Below are 17,858 nucleotides of genomic sequence, written 5' to 3'. Positions count from 1 at the left end.
ATTCGTCTGGGCAGATCTGAACACAGCAATTGTACCAACAACCCCAGTGAGACCCTTAAGGCACCTTTCACACCTGCCCTTCTGCAAAATCACTTTGTTAATCATAGTAACGCACAGGCCTCGTGTGCATCAGCACGAGATTTGATGGCACATTTTGCAAAGAACTACATTTTGTTATCTTGTGAGGAAAATGCTCCTCCAATGTATGAGTTATTTCTTTTTAATTAGAGAAAATAACTGTAACCCTGTGGGAGGCTGGTCAGTAAACTCCTGTCGCTGGTGAGCGATTGGCTAACACGCTGGTGAGGCGGGAACATGCAGAGGATACACAGGATGGTACACAGTGGCAGAATGTAACTATGGTAACTATTTACTCACCTGCTGGACAAAACTGCAGTTTTGAGGGACTTGTACTTTCCTTGAATATTACCCCCACTGCCCAAAGTTTGATGCCCAGAACTGTGAAGAACACAGCAAGATAAGAAAATAGAGGCAGAGTGCAGGATCTCTGCAGAGACAGACACTGCAACACACATTTATTTTTTAGGAAAATCCTATTCAGTGTGCCTTTAGTAAGTAAGGATTTGAATGCAGATCTTTTACTTTTGATTGTTGTTTTGTTTTGGATACTTTAGTAAAGGATTTGAGTGAGCAGGCTTGCTTAATGTTGGTTAATTGTCAGTTGGCAAGCTCATTAGCTTTTTGCCAACAGGACAATTTTTCTTTTCAAGAAACACATTTGTACCACTGACTCCCGTTTCATAACTGAAGTATTCCTCTTTTGTGGAGGAGTTTATACTCTGACAGCAGACGGTTAGATAAAACTGGATGGTGCAACACGGCGAATAAGAGTTTCCCTCTTTTTTGGACTTCACGGCTCTTTGTCCCCTCAGAGGTCAGCTCAGCTTGGTGCACAAAATTTCATCAAAGTTGAACTCAACATAAAAAAGTTGCACTGACTGACTTTGCCTGTAAGACTGTACGAGTTAAAGCTGCAGTCTGGATGACAACAAAAGAGCCCTGTTGATTTACTGACTTCATGCTGGCTGCAGAATGTCAGAAGTATCTCTGTCATTCAGAAATACACTGGTATGACTGACACACTTTGCTTCAACATATATAGAGTGTCATTATGAGTGTGGCTGTCTCTCTCTCTCTCTCTCTCACACACACACACACACACACACACACAAGAAGTGCGTACTGCAGTGGAAACATGAGTTGTTATTAGCCAACTGGTTGCTATGTGCTAGTTTTATTTTAATTACACCTACATGGCACTCTGTGTGTGTGTGTGTGTCTTGCCACTTGTTTGTACTGTACGTGGCTGAGTTTAGTGTTTCAGATGCTTCCCCCCAAAAAAATGTTTATTCATCTTCATTTTTTCTTCCCTTTCCTTCACTTCTTCCCACATCAAACCAACAGGCAGCTGACTTTGATGCATCTCATTTTGTAGCTTTGTTTCCCTCCAGAGCAGGTTAATGCTGAGCAGTAGTGCGCCGGGTAACGTCCACAACATACTGAGCCGGTGGCTCTTTTAATGAGGAAGAAGGGGTAGATGTAATTTTAAGAATTTCTAACCAGTAAACTAAAGTTTTCTGTGGAAAAGCCATGACCAAACCAATGTCTGGAGGGTGTCTTTAATCCTCGGTTCAGTTGAGTTCAGTGCGCCTCAGTTCAGTTCCTCTCCAGGCCCTTAATCGCTACAAATAAGTTTTGCAAACATCACAGATGTTCTGTGTTGCAGCTCCTGCAAATAATGGAGAAATTGTGCGCAATTTAATTAGCCTCATTTGGATTTGTATACCGCCGGAGGGATGTGAGTGATTAAATATCAGCCACACTTCTTAGTAACCACGCCGACTGGCTGAATTATGGGGGTGGCTTGTAACAGATGACACAGAGCTCTGCGGGTCAGATCAGTTACAGGAGCTTCGGTCTGCAGCTGACGGTACAGCAGAGCCCTGTGTGAGATTTTACCTCTCATATCTTCATCGTGTGAACTTCAAAACAGCACTGACTGGCTGTGTGCGTGTGTGTGCGTGTTTGTGAGGTGTGAATGCCGGAGATGACCCAGACTGCGGCCAGAATCGTAAATCTTACGGCTGCAGATGAAACTGGGCTGACCAGCAGGAAACGGGATGCTACGAATTAGAAAGGGTTTAGAATCAATTTATAGGCCGTTTAATCTGAGCAGCTGCTGATGTCAGCAAACACTGCACCAGGAGAGATCAAAGAAACTTTGATCATTTAGAATTTTTGGAACTGTGAAATGGTCTGGTTTTATTTATTTGATTTAAGGCCTTGTCACACCAGCATTTCAAGCCATGAAGTTCTGTGGCAAAATCTATTCATTTTAGTGGAATCGCCTTGATTACTGGATTTGCTCTGGGGGCAAAGTCAGTTCATGGGAATTTTAACATCAAGCTCAACTCTGGTGAACTCTGACACGCGAATTTGCACTGTTGAACAAGCCGTTTCGACAGTGTTGACCTTTTGGGGGAACGGAGGAAGCTGTCATTGCTTATTAGCTGCGTTGCACCATCAATATCTGATTTATTTAGTGTGATCAGAGCTCCTCACTCTCCTGTTAGATGTTGTGCCTGCCGGGGTGGAGCAAATTACACCTTCATCTTACTGGTGCCTGGACTCCTCACGTATCTCGCAGCGTAGCTGTGCTCATCTTCAGCCTGAGCAGCGGTCTTCATCTGCCTGGATAAGTGAGGGTGTGCAGGTCTCTCTGGAGCATGATTTGTGCACAGTGTGAGATTACAGGTGTATTATAAACTTTGTGAAAATGTTCTCCTGTTAGCGACAAAGCTAACTATTTTGCCACCTCTGAGAACTTGTTTTCCCCCCTTCAGTAACTCTTTATTGAATGAAATGATGTATAATCCTGAGAACAAACAGCCAGTGGAAAGTAAATGTCCCAGTACAGACAGTAGTTAACAACTAGCCCTGAGAGTATTCATACCAAGCTTTTAAAACCAAAGATGCACATATGAATTTTGTTATGTCACTTTCCCGTGTATTAGTCAGCAAAGTCAGACTAATGGTCAGTGCCAGTTCCAGTATCTAACAGGTTTATACTGATCTGTTCCACTTTGAAAACATGTTTCGCGCTTCATATTGGCAGACTGCAGATGGAAAAGTGTTGTTTAAAAAAACCTGTGAAGAAACTTTAAACTGAGTGTTTACAGGCTGCGGATCTTCTGACCAATCACCACCAGCCTGAAATAAAACGGTCTGGCTTGTTACTCCGTTGTTGGCTGGTTTTCATACTGGTTTTGCAGACTGTTTCCATGTGGAAGCAGTAGCAGATGTGTTTCGGTATTTATAGCACCTTCTTAGAACAGCAACTTACTGTAAGACGGACGGGCTTCTGTGTGTGTGTGTGTGTGTGCGTGTGTGTGTGCATTGTAACCAGATCTCAGAGGACAGAAGGACAGAATTAAGACGACTCTGTCACCACACTGTTCATCATACACACACAAACACATACTGAAAGATATCTCCAATTCATAGTGATCATATAGGAAACCACGTCTGACTAAATATAACTCTTTGTAGTGAGTTCACTCTGTCAAAGTGACCACAGCAGAGTTCAAACTGCCAGCATGCAGTCTGAAAATCATTCGATGTTTGAGTTTGGTGTTGAGACACTGAAACACTGACGCTGAAATAAAGGTCAGACAGTAGTGAGAAAGGTTTTGGAAATGCTAAAGGAGTCCAGGAGAAGACTCCAATCATTCCTCAGGATGTTCTAGGGGTCCTTGAGGTGGTCCTTGAACAGTTTCCAAAGTCCCTCAAGAAATTCTAATGGTCTTTCAGGTGGCTTAAGCAATCCTTGAGCAGACTCAAGGGGGTCCTTAAGGTAGTTTAAATGGTCCTTGAGGAGACTGTAGAGCCTCCGTTGTCCCAGAATTCAACACTTAACACAGAGGAGAAAAAGTGTGTGACAGCTGGGAAAAAGTGAAACGATGTTCGACCTTGAGGGGTTCATGAGGTGGTTTCAGTGGTTCTTCAGGAGTTTGCAGGGGTTTCTCAGTGCAGTGCCTAATGTGGAGAATGTACTCACAAGTGTTAAATTTAATGTAAAAATCCTCGGTCCTGCTCCCGATCACCTCCACCTCCTGATTCAGCAGGAAATCAGCACACCTGATCACAAACCAGTGGTCAAACACTGTCATGAAGTGTCTGACCACTTTTTAGTAATTGAGCAAAACTGCAGTCTGTTCCGTAAAATAATCGGTTCCAATTTCTTAAAGTCAGTTAAATGATTTTCCCCAAATTCCTCAAACTGTCACCCACAGATGCACAGAGGGTCATATAGCCTGCCCGCTTCTGAAAACCCTTCATACTGTCAAGTACAGACTGTATTCATGTTGACAATGCACTCATCTTGGTAGTTAGTGTACAGTAAATTAATGTTCTGGACTATTTTCTACTAACATGATACACACTGTCAATCAAACTGACTTGGGAAGCTACTAAATACTAAATGCTGCCGATAAAAACCGGTACATGGGTTGATGAATACCTCTCTGCTTCACAATGGGTTTTACTGATGACAGTCAGGAATTCAGGTCAGTTTACTAGCAATATAATCTTTATCGGGACTCTATTATTGACTCCACCAAGCTCAAACATTACACCATCTTTAAAATTAGACTTGAATCTGTATTTACTATCATAAATGACCACCCAGCTAACAAAAGTTCATCCAGACAGTGATCTAAGCTGTTGCGTGTCCAGCTACATGTGTTTGATTACAGCACAGTGTTGTGTCATGCTGTTCTGGGCTTAATAATGAGCTGTGGTGGTAAATACAGACACTGACTCACAGCTCTGCTATATGAGGATAAAGTCAGAGAGCAGCAGCATGGCACACAACTAATCCACAGCTAGCCTAATGTCATTCTAAAAACACACACACAGCTGGCCTGGTCTGGCCTGGCCCGGGTCCACGTAAAATCTAAAACCAAACGTCTCGATCCAGTTTATTCAGATCAACATTTTATCTCTTAGAGGCCCTTAACTGCAAGTGTCAGAACTGGAATTAAGACACGTTCGGGATTTATGGGATATAAAGCCTTTAGAGTGGGTTAAGATGGGTTATAGTGCATTTAGAAAGAGTTACAATGGCTTATATGTAGTAGATTGAGTCATGTTGTATTTGATAATAGTTTTTGGAATGAGTTATATTGCATTTCATAGTTATAAAGTACATCAGAATGGACCAGAATGGGTTTGTAGGCATTAAGAATGAGTTTTTTAAGAATTAATTTTAAGCCATTCAGAATTGGTTACAGTATCGCAGTAGTATAGCATGAATATGCTATAAGGAATTTACAGTGATTTAGAATTAGTTATAAGATATTCAGAGTGAATTATTGTGTATTTAGAATAAATCTTAATGGGCTGTAGTTCATTTGCGATGGATGTCAGTGGGTTATAGTGTGTTTAGAATGATTACAGTGAGCTATAGCACAATTAAAATAGGCTAGAATGGCTCATATTTTATTTAGAACGGATAACAATGGGTTATAGCACATGTATTTAAAATGGGCTAAAATGGGTTTACCTAAGTTAAGCTGGACAGATGGATAAGACCAAAACTTCTCCTCCTCTTCTTCTTCCTCCTCCTCCTCCTCCTCCTCCTCTGTCAGGGCTGATTCAGTCGCTCTCAGTGTTTCCACCCACACTCTGTTATGAAAGAATTCACTGCAGGGCTTCTACAAGCTGTGACTATAAAAGTAGCCGGACAGAGGAAATACGCTTGTTCTTCATCAGATCGGCTATCTGTGCACTCTGCGTACGTGTATATGTAACACCTCATATGTAACTGGGAGCAGGTTTAAATTTGGACTCAGACTTCAGAGGCATTACTGTTTCCCCTCCAACGGTCCACCGCACACGTGAATGACACCAAAGTAACGTGTTAATATGACTCTCGGTGCTATTTAAATGTGTATTGTTCATAACATTACAGGTTATGATAATTACTTATTGAATGACACTGAATACAGTCTTTTCTCGTTGTAGTTTCTCTTTGTTGTTGTGTATGGAGTGATGTGTATGACCCGTTGTTTGGTCGCCTTGGGTCCCACTATAGATGCTCCAGTAAGTGTACTTGAGATGCACGGAGCAACTGGACATATGGACACATTATATGAGGCGCTCATTCAACGGCTCTCTCTCTTGTTCTCTCTGTGTTTCTGCCTCTGTCTGCCTCCAGCAGCTGCAGCTCCATATGTTCTTTATGTTGTTAATGCACAGCAGATCAGCTGCTCGGGTCTCCAGGTTGAGATGACATGAATACCCGAGCGAGATGGATTTTCCTCCACGCTCCTTCTTACATGTTTTTATCACCCACTTCAAGTCCAAGCTAACGGACCAGCTCTAAATACATTTACTGCATTAACGCAAATGGTTACTGATCCAACACGCCATAATTCAGGGAGCGTTCCTACTCAAACCTTAGAGGAATAGTCCAAACATTACTTCTTACATGTTATCCAGCAGCAATTTGTGTCTTCAAAGGTATTTTTATCTTACAGATGCCTCCTATTTGCCTGGAATGATAAATTGTTTTCTCTGGGGCAAAACCACATTCAAATCCAATGCTTCCACGGACTGAACGGATATAGTGAGCATTGCATCGGAGAGGAGGAGGAGAGTGGAGCGGTGCCGTCTGTGGAAATGTTGTGTTTAAACACGGGTTCCACCTTGGGCGAATGTTTGTTGTTTCAGCCTGACATTACACATCTGTGAGAGCGGGAACTGGTTTTTAAGATTTACTGACGGCTTCAGCAACTTTTTGTCAGAAAGGCACAATCGTCACAGTCTTTGTTTGATGTCAAACGGACTGACAGTCACCTCCAGCGAGCTGAAGAGCAGTCAGATTAATCAGATATTCAAAATCAATCAATCTCTGTCTCTCTGTTTCCAGGAAGTGGGTGTAGTGCAGTGGGCGGGGCGTTGCCGGGGCTCATAGGCGCCACTGGTCCCTCAGTGATGATGAAGCCGTTCCTGTCGTTTCCTGTCGAGACGACATCGCCAGTCGGACTTTTCCCAAACTTCAACACGGTATGACTCTGTGTGTGAGGGACAGTAACAGTGACAGGGTGTCGTAGCTGCCGGCGGTACAGACCGACAGTTATAAAGAGACCTGTCACTTTGTCAGCATCACTCTGCCGTCAGCCAATCCCGAGCAGACCAGTGACCTCTGACCTCTGTGCGTCTCCTGCAGATGGACCCGGTGCAGAAGGCCGTCATCAACCACACTTTTGGCGTTACCTTGGTACCCAAGAAGAAACAGGTCATTTCCTGTAACGTCTGCCAGCTGAGGTTCAACTCTGATGTGAGTGCCTGTGTGTGTGTGTGTGTGTGTGTAGTTTTAACAAGTAGCTCTGATTCTTCATACTTCTATGATCAACTTCCTGTTGTTTGATCCATCTGCAGCTTCAAGGTCGTTTGATTTACAAAATGTAAATTTTGATTCCCCTAATTTCAGTGTTTGTGCTAAGCTAGGCTAAACATTGTGGACCTATCCATGTTCTCAGAGAAAAAACTGATATCCAACTTCCCATCTGAATTTTAAGAAGAGAAAAAAGGTGATTTTATAAACATTTTAAAGTGTTCCTAAATGTAGGTGCTTGCTAGCCCGCTAAAATGTCAAGGAGATAACCTTAGCTCTCGTTAACAACCAAACAGGGAATGAATTCAAAGGGTTTTGAACAGTCAGAATATAATTAAGCATACAGCAAGGCTCTATAATAAACAATCAGCTTGCTAGCTAGTATGAGCATAGCTTGTCCTAATTGCTGCTGACTTCATTACAGTCCTATCAGGATCTCACAACATATTTTTTAGGATTTTTTGATGCTGAAAATGATCAAAATGCAGTTTTTCACCTCTCTCAGTTTTTGCTAAGCTAGGATGAATACATCCTGGACCTCCCTTTAAATGTACAGAGGTCGACGTTGATGTTGGACTGTTCCTTATTTCCTCAAGACATGACTCACTTTTTGTCAGCAGAAAACTACTCATGAAGATATTTTCTTATTGTGCTTAATGCAGCTGAGACTGTGTGATACTTTGCACGGCCTGTTTGTTAGTTCTTGTCGTGCCTATTCTTTCAGATGAAGGATTCCCTACAAAACAGCAGGAACATGATAAGAACAGGCATATAACCAGGTGTTAGCCCGACCCGTGTATATTAACACAGCGTTGTGTAAATGCCATGCAGCTCACTCACATAATGACTGCTGAGAGGTAACGAGCTGCCTCGTTAGTGACATGCCAATCAAGCATGACTAATGCGTGAGCTGGTAAAGTGATTCATGAGTGAACATGAAAACAGGAATCAGTGCTGAGGAGAGGAGTCAGAGAGGGCTGCATTAACTCAGTCCAATACGCTGAATAAAGTTGATTCATGGAGCTTCCAGACAGCCACACGAGGACACTGGTAACCTGGAGGATTGTTACAGTGCACTGACACACTGTTACTCTGGGCTTGTTGCACCGTGTGGTGGCACCTAACAGGAACATTTTATACACTGTCGAGATAATCTGCTTCAACTGTTAATACACTGCATCGCAACACTGCATCACATGTCAGGCTGCCACGTTTTAAGTCCATATACATGCCAACACAAGAGCTCTTAAACTCCTGTGGCTGATGTCCAGGCCTAAGAACTGAGTAGACCTCAGACCTACAGACTACATCTGGAGGTGATGAGAGGTCATCAGGGTCGTGGTCGAATGAATCGTAATGACTCTGGTGATCAGCTGACTTTTCATCCAACATTATGATCAGGTCAAATTTCTTTATTTGTTCAATACTGTGTTATAAGTACTCAGGTTTAATACGTGCAAAACCTCTATGCAATTCCCATCAGCCTCAGCAGTCAGCTTTGTGCTAACTAAGTGCTAATTAGCAAATGTTAGCATGCTAGCTAAATCATGAGGATGGACTGGATGATTATTACCTGCTAACCTGAGCATGTTAGCATTGTCACTGTTAGCATGTTAGCATGCTGACATTAGCATTTAGTTTAAAATGCAGCCATGCCGAAATACAGCATCGCAGAGCCGCCAGGGTGTCTTGCAGCTAATAGTTGGAAAGACAACAAAAGAAGAGAGTGAGGCTGGATATCACTGATGCTCACTACTAATAAACACATTGTTACAGAATGCTTGCAAAACATTATGAGAGCTGTAGTTTTTTGGATAAGGATTCAAGGTTTTGGAGGAGAATCGCACCAATTTCACATCAAAGTCTGTCTCCAGGTGTTTGGCAGCATTACTGCATATGTGGAAAGACTTGTATAAAGACTTTAGTGTCTCTAGAGGAAACTGTTTGAAATGTAATAAACGTCCTCAAGAGATGTCACTTGAGCGTTGGTTGGGTCTCTAGACCTGAAGACTACAATTCCGAAGATCAAAAAATCGGGAGGGGTGTGTCTTGAGGTTAGGGTAAGAGTAGCCAGACAGGAAGTGACATCAGGACTTGAAGAGAAACAAGCCCAAATGAAAAATAAAACTTCTGTCCCTCTGTATCTCAGTCTCAGGCAGAGGCTCATTACAGAGGCAGTCGTCACGCCAAGAAGCTCAAGTCTCAGGAGAACAAGGCCAAGGCCAAGCTGTCAATCACTGGAGAGACCAATGGGAGCAGCACAAGTCCTGCTGGCCCCGCCCCTCCTGTCTCAGCTACCAACAGCATCAATCAGCACACAGGTTGATTTTATCTACCAGTCACACTGATCTGAACGCTGTCCCTGTCTGTGTCTTTTATTTTGGGGGATGTGTTTGTTTTTTATATCAAAGGATGTGTTTCATTTCTTCCTCCTCTTTTTTCTTCTCCTCCTCTTCTTCTTCCTCTTACTCGTCCTCCCTCCAGAACTCTTATCTAGCCTCATCGACTCCTCCTCTCCTCTCAAACCCTTCCTCCTTCCCTCTTCGTCCCCCCTCTCCTCCTCCTCCTCCTCTAGCAGAGCAGGCAGCGAGCCTCCTCCCTCCAGTCCCCCCTCTGCTCTCCCCGCCCCAGGCCTCTCCTCTTCCTCTTCCTCCCCCTCCAAAGCCTCTCCGCCTCCCCCTCCTCCAGCTCCTGTCACCTCCTCCTTGTCCCCTGCTCCTCTTCCTCCTGCTCCTTCCCAGGCCTCCACCCAGGATGCTCCTCTCTCGGCAGAGTCGGAGGAGGAGAAGGCGAAGAAGCTGCTGTACTGCTCTCTGTGCAAAGTCGCCGTCAACTCTCTGTCTCAGCTGGAGGCGCATAATGCAGGTGAGCGAGGGGAAAAACATTAGGCCAGAAGTATGTGGACACCCCTGTATCTGTGTATTTTCTGTCTGTGTCTGTTTTTGCTGGTTCAGGCCCATTAATTCCAGTAAAGGAAATCTTAATGCTACAGAATTCAGTGGTGTATTAGACATGCATGTGCTTCCAGCAGTTGAGCCCTCTCCTGTTTCAACATGACAGTGCTCCAGAAAACTAGGTCCATAAGAAAATGATTTTCCCAGTTTGGGCTGGACTGTGACCCAGACCTTGTCACCCAACATCAGTATTGGACCTCACTAATGCTCTTGTGGATGAATGGGAGCAAATTGCTGCAGCCAGGATCACAAACCGGTGAAACAAGACCCGTCTCACATGTTTGAAAACCACATACAGTATGACTGGACCATGCCGGGGTCCATATAATTTTGGCCATGTGGTGTGTATGTAGCTGGACATGGGGCAAGTATGTTTGCAAGAAGGGTCAAGTTGAACTGACTGATGTTACTGCTGATATTGTTTGGACTTTCTGACCAATCAGTCGACTGTCATATCATACTATCCTTGAATTGGACAAAGTTAAGTCACCTCAATTTTGTCATACCTTCCCTGTCATTCTGTGGTGATGCAGCCACGAATGCACCTTGGTGGTGCTTTCAAGGCAGCTCCAACATCCAAGAGCAAACCCAGAAGACAAACCCTAATGGAAAGCAGGTTTTGTGATAATAATAATTTGAACCTGGTCAAGTCATACATTTTTAAGGTTTTAGCAACAAATTGTCATATGTCAGATTTTGGAAGCATTTGAATGCATCACCAGGGAGAGCTTTCAACACAGATTCTTCACTTGTGTTACCACATGATGATGAGGATTATCACGTGACTGTTGTTTTCTGCAAAGTTTCAACTCGTCTTTAAACTGACGGATGATTTTCAAAATTTGCAGCAAGACTTGAAAGTATACACGGTTTGTGAAGGGGACTGAATGCCAAAAAAACATCAATATGGCTCAATGGCTGCAATACTATGAAACACTGACAGATTTATTTATCTTTATGTCTCCTGCCTCATAGAAGTTGGTTTCTATCTTCTCTTTTTGCAGGTTCAAAGCACAAGACGATGCTGGAGGCTCGCAGCGGCGCCGGGCCAATCAAGGCCTACCCTCGACCTGGAGCCAAGCTGAAGAACGGCAGCACCTCCGGACTGAAAGGCTCCGGCCTGCAGAACAAAACCTTCCACTGCCAGATCTGCGATGTCCACGTCAACTCCGAGATCCAACTCAAGCAGGTAGAAATGCAGCGGGCGCATGCAGTATGAAAGAGTTACTTTAACATTACTTTATACAAATCCAAGTCTTTGACTGTTCTGTTCAGATCTACAATCTCCTCCTGAGCCAAACTCAGACTCACGATGAAGCAGTTTGTGCTGTCATTGTGCTGTGTGTGTGTGCCTTTTAATTAGGGACTTTTAATGTGTTTGCTTCAGACTCTCTGTATATTTCCATTGTGGGATGAATGATTTACTGCACCCGACAGCGAACAAGTATAATCACCTGGAAATCAAGCAGACTGGCAGATATGCAGACTCTGCTCTATAGGCTTATGTTTCAGCAACCTTTTATATATTTGTATTTGATCTAATTAATTTTTTACATGATTCAAATTATTGTTTATTTCTGCTTGCTCTCTAAATGTTTAATTTATCCATCTCTTTCTCTCAAATTCATATTTGCTCACTGATATAAATCAGCACAGTGAATTAGTGCAGTGTTGCACAAAGCAAGTTGTATGAGGTGTACTGTGTAGTGTCCATAGGTTTTGATAAAGATCTAATGAAATATATTATAATAATATATGTTTTTCTGCTTCTGCACCAACATTAGTCTTTTTCTCCAAATGAATATTGAATTTTGCTTTGGTCTGAGAGTGCGCTGAATTCTTGCCATTTTATTTTGATTTGGGCTCTCCTGTCTCGGCTTGGAAGTGTCGCTCTGTCTCTTCCCCTTCATGGCTTTCGTTTATTTCCAAAGCTCAGCCAGACGAGTCACGGGCTTCTCTGTCCTCAGCCTGGTTGTCAGTGTGTGTTTGTTGTTGTTGTTGTTGCAGCACATCTCCAGCAGGAGGCACAAGGACAGAGTGGCAGGAAAACCCAGCAAACCCAAATACAGTCCTTATAACAAACAGCAGCGCAGCTCACTCACTGTAGGTATCCCTCCACCTCTCTCTCTGATCTAAACTGCACCATCATGTGAACAAATACAATAGATAAATGTTGATTCAAATCAATAAAGAGGGCTGTAAAAAAACATTTCACAATGAATTATTTGTAGTTGAATTGATTCATTTATACAATCATTTACCATCTTGATTTTGTCTCCTCCACGTGTTTCCTCATCTGCTTGTTTCCTCTCCTCTCTTTATTCCCTTGTCTCTTCTGCCCTCCTTGTTTCCTTTCCTCATCTCCTCTCCCCTCCTCTCGTTTCCTTTTGCTCTCCTCTTCTCTCCTCTCCTGTTTCCTCTCCTCTTCAGAAGGAGTTGGTGAAGCCCTCCCTGTCTCCCTCCTTCCTCTCCACTCCCTTCACTCCTCCACCTTCCTCCCTCACCTCCACCATCACACTCCCTCCCTCCTCTCTCTCCTCCTCTCCCCTCCTCACTACCACCTCCTCGCACCTCACCCCTGCCATTTCTCTTCACCCTCGCCCTCCAGCCCCCTCGTCCCTCTTCACGGCCTCCTTCCTGCGTCCTGCTCCCGGACCAATCAGAACGAGCCAAGGATCGATTCTCTTCACACCCTACTGACGGCAGTGTTGAGCCAGTTTGTTTGGGCTACAGGGGCAGAAGAGTCCAGATGAGACTGCTCTGCCATCATGGCTGCAGGGATTCAAACCTGCAACCTTCTGACCTGACTAAGGCTTCAGAAAGAGACATGAGAGGACAGAACCTCCTCCTCCTCCGCCGCCTCCTTCTCCATCTGTCTGGATCAGCTGCCCTCTCCTTCTTCTTCTGGGGTCTGAAAACACCCAGCTGACCCAACAGCAACCTGTGATGATTTTATCCAGACCAGAAATGGACTCGCTATGTTAAATAAACCACAGACCTGAAGCTGGCAGGGCAGAGGCTGAAAGGTTCCCACACATCCTGGATTGTTTTAATGCAGTCATGGATAGCTTATCATGGAAAAATCCTGGAAAAATTACAAAATTGCCCCAAAATTTATAGAAAGCAATAAGTGGTCCAGAAAAAAATCAGTATGCAGCTTTTCTGTCGTCCCCATTCATCATTTTGATTCTCCAGTTTCAGCTGAGTCTCTCATCCAACATCCTTCAATTTATCTTTCTTTGACATTTTTACCAAAAAGAACCCAGAAGTACCTTATCCTTTATGACAAACTACTCTTTGTGGCAGCCTGAATCGACTGAAAATAAAGCCGGAGCTTGTGTCATATATTTGTTCGATTGAGATAACAAGAACCAGAACCAGGACTGGTGTTGATCCAGATTCTAACAAGTCTCAACTCGATAGCTGAACCTGCTCCTGGTTAAAATGCTGATGAATGAACATGACAAAGACGCCCTGATGTCGGTAATCTACTGCATTTTGATGCAGTTTGTGTTGAGTCCGGAATCAAAGGAGTTCAGAGGCGGTTGGTTCTGTCCGAGCAAATCTCCTCTTCCTCCTGCTGGGGGAACTAACCAGCACAAACCTGATGTCAGAGAACTCAGCAGACGTCCTCCGTCGTGAGCGAATACCACTGCAGATGTCTTCACGTCGTATCAAGGCTGGACCGTGATGCCGCAGGTGTCCTCCCTCAGACGTCCCTGCGCTCGCTCGTGTTCGATTCGTTCCCAACATACAGCGTCAAGAGCAAACAAACTGGAAAAGGCTCCATATGTCTGTTAGTGTCAACAAATCCTGCAAAAAGACCAGAACCAGCTGTGTTAGTCCTGTGTTAGACTTCCCCCCTCCCTACTTCCCTGTTAGTGTCAGCCCCGAACCCACTGGCTCCTAAAGAAGCTCTAAATCTTTAAAAGTGGCTCACAAATACAGAGTTTCATTTTTAGCAAATGCTACTCAAACAGGAGGAAACAGTGCACTTGTTGGGGACTTTTCACTGCTTTCAGTTTGACCTTCAGGTAACGTTGTTTTTCCTGTTTAAACGTGTCCGATCACCTGACTGCTCATGTTTCTTGACCCGACCCCAGACAACACGCCTTAACAGAGAGTCCCAGCAGGATGGTTAATTCAGGACTCAACTCGCTGTATGTTTGGAACCAGAGTTTGAACTGAAGTACGCGATCCTGATACCTGATGTCCACACTTCTGCCTGCATCTGTTGTCGCCTCCACTGCCGATGTGTTACAGACTCACTCCGGGACTGGGCTACTTCTTGGTTTTACAGTTAAAAAAAGGCCTTTTGTCCTGACTGTTGCCTGGTGTGAACAAGTCTGTCCTGCTGTCACTGAGTCTGACCAGAACGTTCTGGAGTTTAAAGCGTCTGAGCGGAACGTTTACTGTACATTTAACACTGAAACTTTTATCTCAGAGAGTCAGAGGAACTTTTTATGACTTCAACACGTCACTGGAACTTTTCACAACCTGCAACAGCAAAGGAACATTTTCCTTAAATAAGCTTATTCACTTTCCATGAGCTGGAGAAAATATTAACATTTGTATGGTTGCTTTTTCTGTGCTCTGATAATTTATTTTACAGTGTTTGTTGTAAATATTGACCCAAAGCTTTTTCACGACTTGCGAACAACCACGTGATTGCAGTCAGCATACTGGTCCAGGGACAGATATCTGGAAAAAACTACTGGGCAGATTTGCATGAACCCTTTAGATTCAGCCCCATTGCCTTTCCTGTAGTGCCACCTTCAGGACGAACATCACATTTTTAGCTCCACCACTAGTAAGACTATAAGAAAATAGATGAACAATTAGCATGTTGTGTGTGACAAAATAATCTCAACTCAAATGACCACTTTCAGCTGCCAGAGTCATGAAGAGAGCTGGCTCAGGTATCATCACATGACCTATGTGTTGTGCTTCGGTCATCTGATGACAGGTGGACGTATATAGAGCAAGATGATAGACCCCGTCTGCATTCAAAGGTGGCTTCGGATATGAATGACTCCTGGGCCGTGACCTTTGACCTCTTGGTGTAAACAGTTTTAGTGTTCACAGACAGCTGATGTTGTGTTCATTGTTCAGTAAAGAAGAGTAGGACATGTGGTTGAAAAGTGGACCCTTGAGATGAGATTATTTTCTCTCACAAACTGATGATGGTCAGGAATGTTGTTCCATGTTCAACGTCAGTGTAGTTTTGTCTGTCTGTCACTGTCATATAGTGGCTGTAATGAGCACTGCAGCCTCTGGGGGCACTAGCTCTCATTAGCATTCTTACACTTCCATGTAGTAAAATGAAAATATTAGGTGGTTGTTTGACAGTCGTGAAAAAGGCCTCACAAAACCAGGAGAAACCATAGAAAACACAAAGTTAGAGATCTGCTGTAAAAGCTCCTCCTCCTCCATGGTGGGCTGTTTTTTGTGAGTCTTGTCCACTCACCATTTTTGTCTCCAGCTCTGACTGCGACGTTAACCGATCACCTTTTTACCAGAGGGGGCGACACCCGATCAGTTAATTATAAAGCACCTGAGCAAATTATGCAATGAGTGCTGAACGGGTGCTGAATCTTACCAGCAGGAGCAGAGTTTCATTTCCAGCCAGTGCAGACAAGAGAAACAATTCAAAATCAATTACATACATACATACTTTTTAGAACTTGAATTTATTGGTTTGTCTTATGATCCATGCACAACACATTTACAGATGGATTACACAAAAGTATTTTCTAGTTCTATGAGTAAGGTTGCCAGTGCGCTCTGACCAGCTGGTGAGTTACTCTACATATCTGTGTCCATGTATAAAGAAGAGAGGGTCACACTCAGCAGAGTATCGGTTAATAAGTTCACTCAGTCATCTGTGGGGCGAGACACACACCTCTGAAGTCCTGATGGCTGAAAGCGTTTTGTGGTACTGCCAGACTGAGTGAACTTATTCAACAACACATTGCTGAGTGCGACTCTCTCTTCTTTCTACATGGAAAAGCAATAATCTCTGAAATAAATGTTGGTACTTCTTGCCACAAAGGCTCCATCTAAAGCAGGCATATCAAACTGATTCCATAAGGGGCCGTGTGGCTGCAGGTGTTTGTTCCAACCAAGGAGGAGCACACCAGGCTGAAATCAATTAGTGATCCCTTGATGTTGATTCGTTGGCCTGGTGTGCTCATCCTTGGTTGGAATGAAACTAGTCTCACATGAGTCATCCCAAAGCCACATCAATGAAAGACACTTGCTTTTAAACACATTGAGGAACACTGTGTGGACCAGACTTTAAAGGCTGGGTAAGAAAAATGTGAAATATTAATAATATGAGCAGAAATCCTCAGTAAACTCTCTCCTAATTGGCTGTTTTCTATGGTTTCAACTGGTCAGTGTGTCTGTCTGTCTTCCTGCCTCCTCCTGAATAACTTGAAGCATCTCAGTCTTCCAATAATGAACAAACAGGTTTAAGGACATTATGCGTAAGTGTGTTTATCTATGCAGTATTTGGTCTCACGGTGCAGTAACTCTATTTCATCAACATGCAACTGTAAAAAGAAGTGTCAAATCCGTGTTGATGATGCTGATTAACCTCCGCTAAGGCTGTTTGACAGCAGCTCGATGGAAACTCTGAGCTGTTCAACCGAACTTCCTCCTCCGTCTGATGATGTCATCATGATGCAATAATGTACAGATCAGCTGCTGCTCTTCTATTCGCTTCGCTTCCTTATCAGCAATACTGAGGCCTGAGTGTCTTGAGACTTGCCCGAGTCTCGATGATGGGGCCGAGTTGCAATACCGGAATGAAACAAACAGGGATGTTTATATTGACGTGTTGTTTCAAGGTGACGTGATAGAAACTTGTCATATCTGTTCAAACTGTTGCAATGTATGTGTTGAAATGTGGGACTGTGAGTTTGTGTTTGTGTGTGTGAGAGTGTGTGTATTCTCTCCGTGCTTGGATTGAACCTCCACCGTCTGATGTAATCATTTTGCTTCTGGAATAAAAGCTCATTTTCCATTAACCCAGAGGACATGCAGACAGTGAATAAGTCAAGTATTTAAAGGAGTAGTTAACTCAAAGTGCTGCACACAGGGCTCCGCTCTGAGCCAGGCGCTAGTTTTTTTTAACACATTTGATATGTTCAAGTTAGCTGCTGCAAATAGAGTTTAGTTAAGTATAGTTTAGTTGGACAGTCATTTGTCCCAGCGGCTTTTGAATTTGATTAAACTTTCTTTTAAATTAAAAAGTTCAACCTGAGGCAGCACATGAGACTCTGCACAAAAGAAAAGTTCAGATCGGTTCAACCCATCGTCACTATTCAGACCTTTCAGAGATGAGCCTGAATGAACACAGTTGAGTTGCTTAAATCTCGGCTTCAGAGAACCTGCGTCCACCTCTTCGTGTACAGTATTTATTCTCAGAGCTTGTTTTTTTTTATGATGATGATATTGATGATGCAAATTTGCGAACACAA

General features: G+C 43.5%; 1 protein-coding gene across 2 annotated transcripts in view; it reads left to right on the top strand.

Moving 5' to 3' along the window:
- Nucleotides 1-17,858, top strand: part of znf385b (zinc finger protein 385B) — a 49,259-nt gene extending 31,401 nt beyond the window's left edge. For both annotated transcript variants that reach the window (XM_041950472.1, XM_041950470.1), the window contains 7 exons: nucleotides 6,953-7,089; nucleotides 7,253-7,363; nucleotides 9,570-9,741; nucleotides 9,905-10,285; nucleotides 11,379-11,563; nucleotides 12,382-12,477; nucleotides 12,805-17,858. In XM_041950472.1, coding sequence (XP_041806406.1) covers nucleotides 6,953-7,089; nucleotides 7,253-7,363; nucleotides 9,570-9,741; nucleotides 9,905-10,285; nucleotides 11,379-11,563; nucleotides 12,382-12,477; nucleotides 12,805-13,074 — 1,352 coding nt within the window. In that variant the 3' untranslated portion in view covers nucleotides 13,075-17,858. The remainder of the gene's footprint in view (nucleotides 1-6,952; nucleotides 7,090-7,252; nucleotides 7,364-9,569; nucleotides 9,742-9,904; nucleotides 10,286-11,378; nucleotides 11,564-12,381; nucleotides 12,478-12,804) is intronic.

The sequence above is a fragment of the Chelmon rostratus genome, chromosome 13 (assembly GCF_017976325.1).
Source record: "Chelmon rostratus isolate fCheRos1 chromosome 13, fCheRos1.pri, whole genome shotgun sequence".
In the NCBI taxonomy this organism is placed as follows: domain Eukaryota; kingdom Metazoa; phylum Chordata; class Actinopteri; order Chaetodontiformes; family Chaetodontidae; genus Chelmon; species Chelmon rostratus.
Note: the sequence above shows the minus strand (reverse complement) of the source record. Positions and strands in the feature narration are given on the sequence as shown.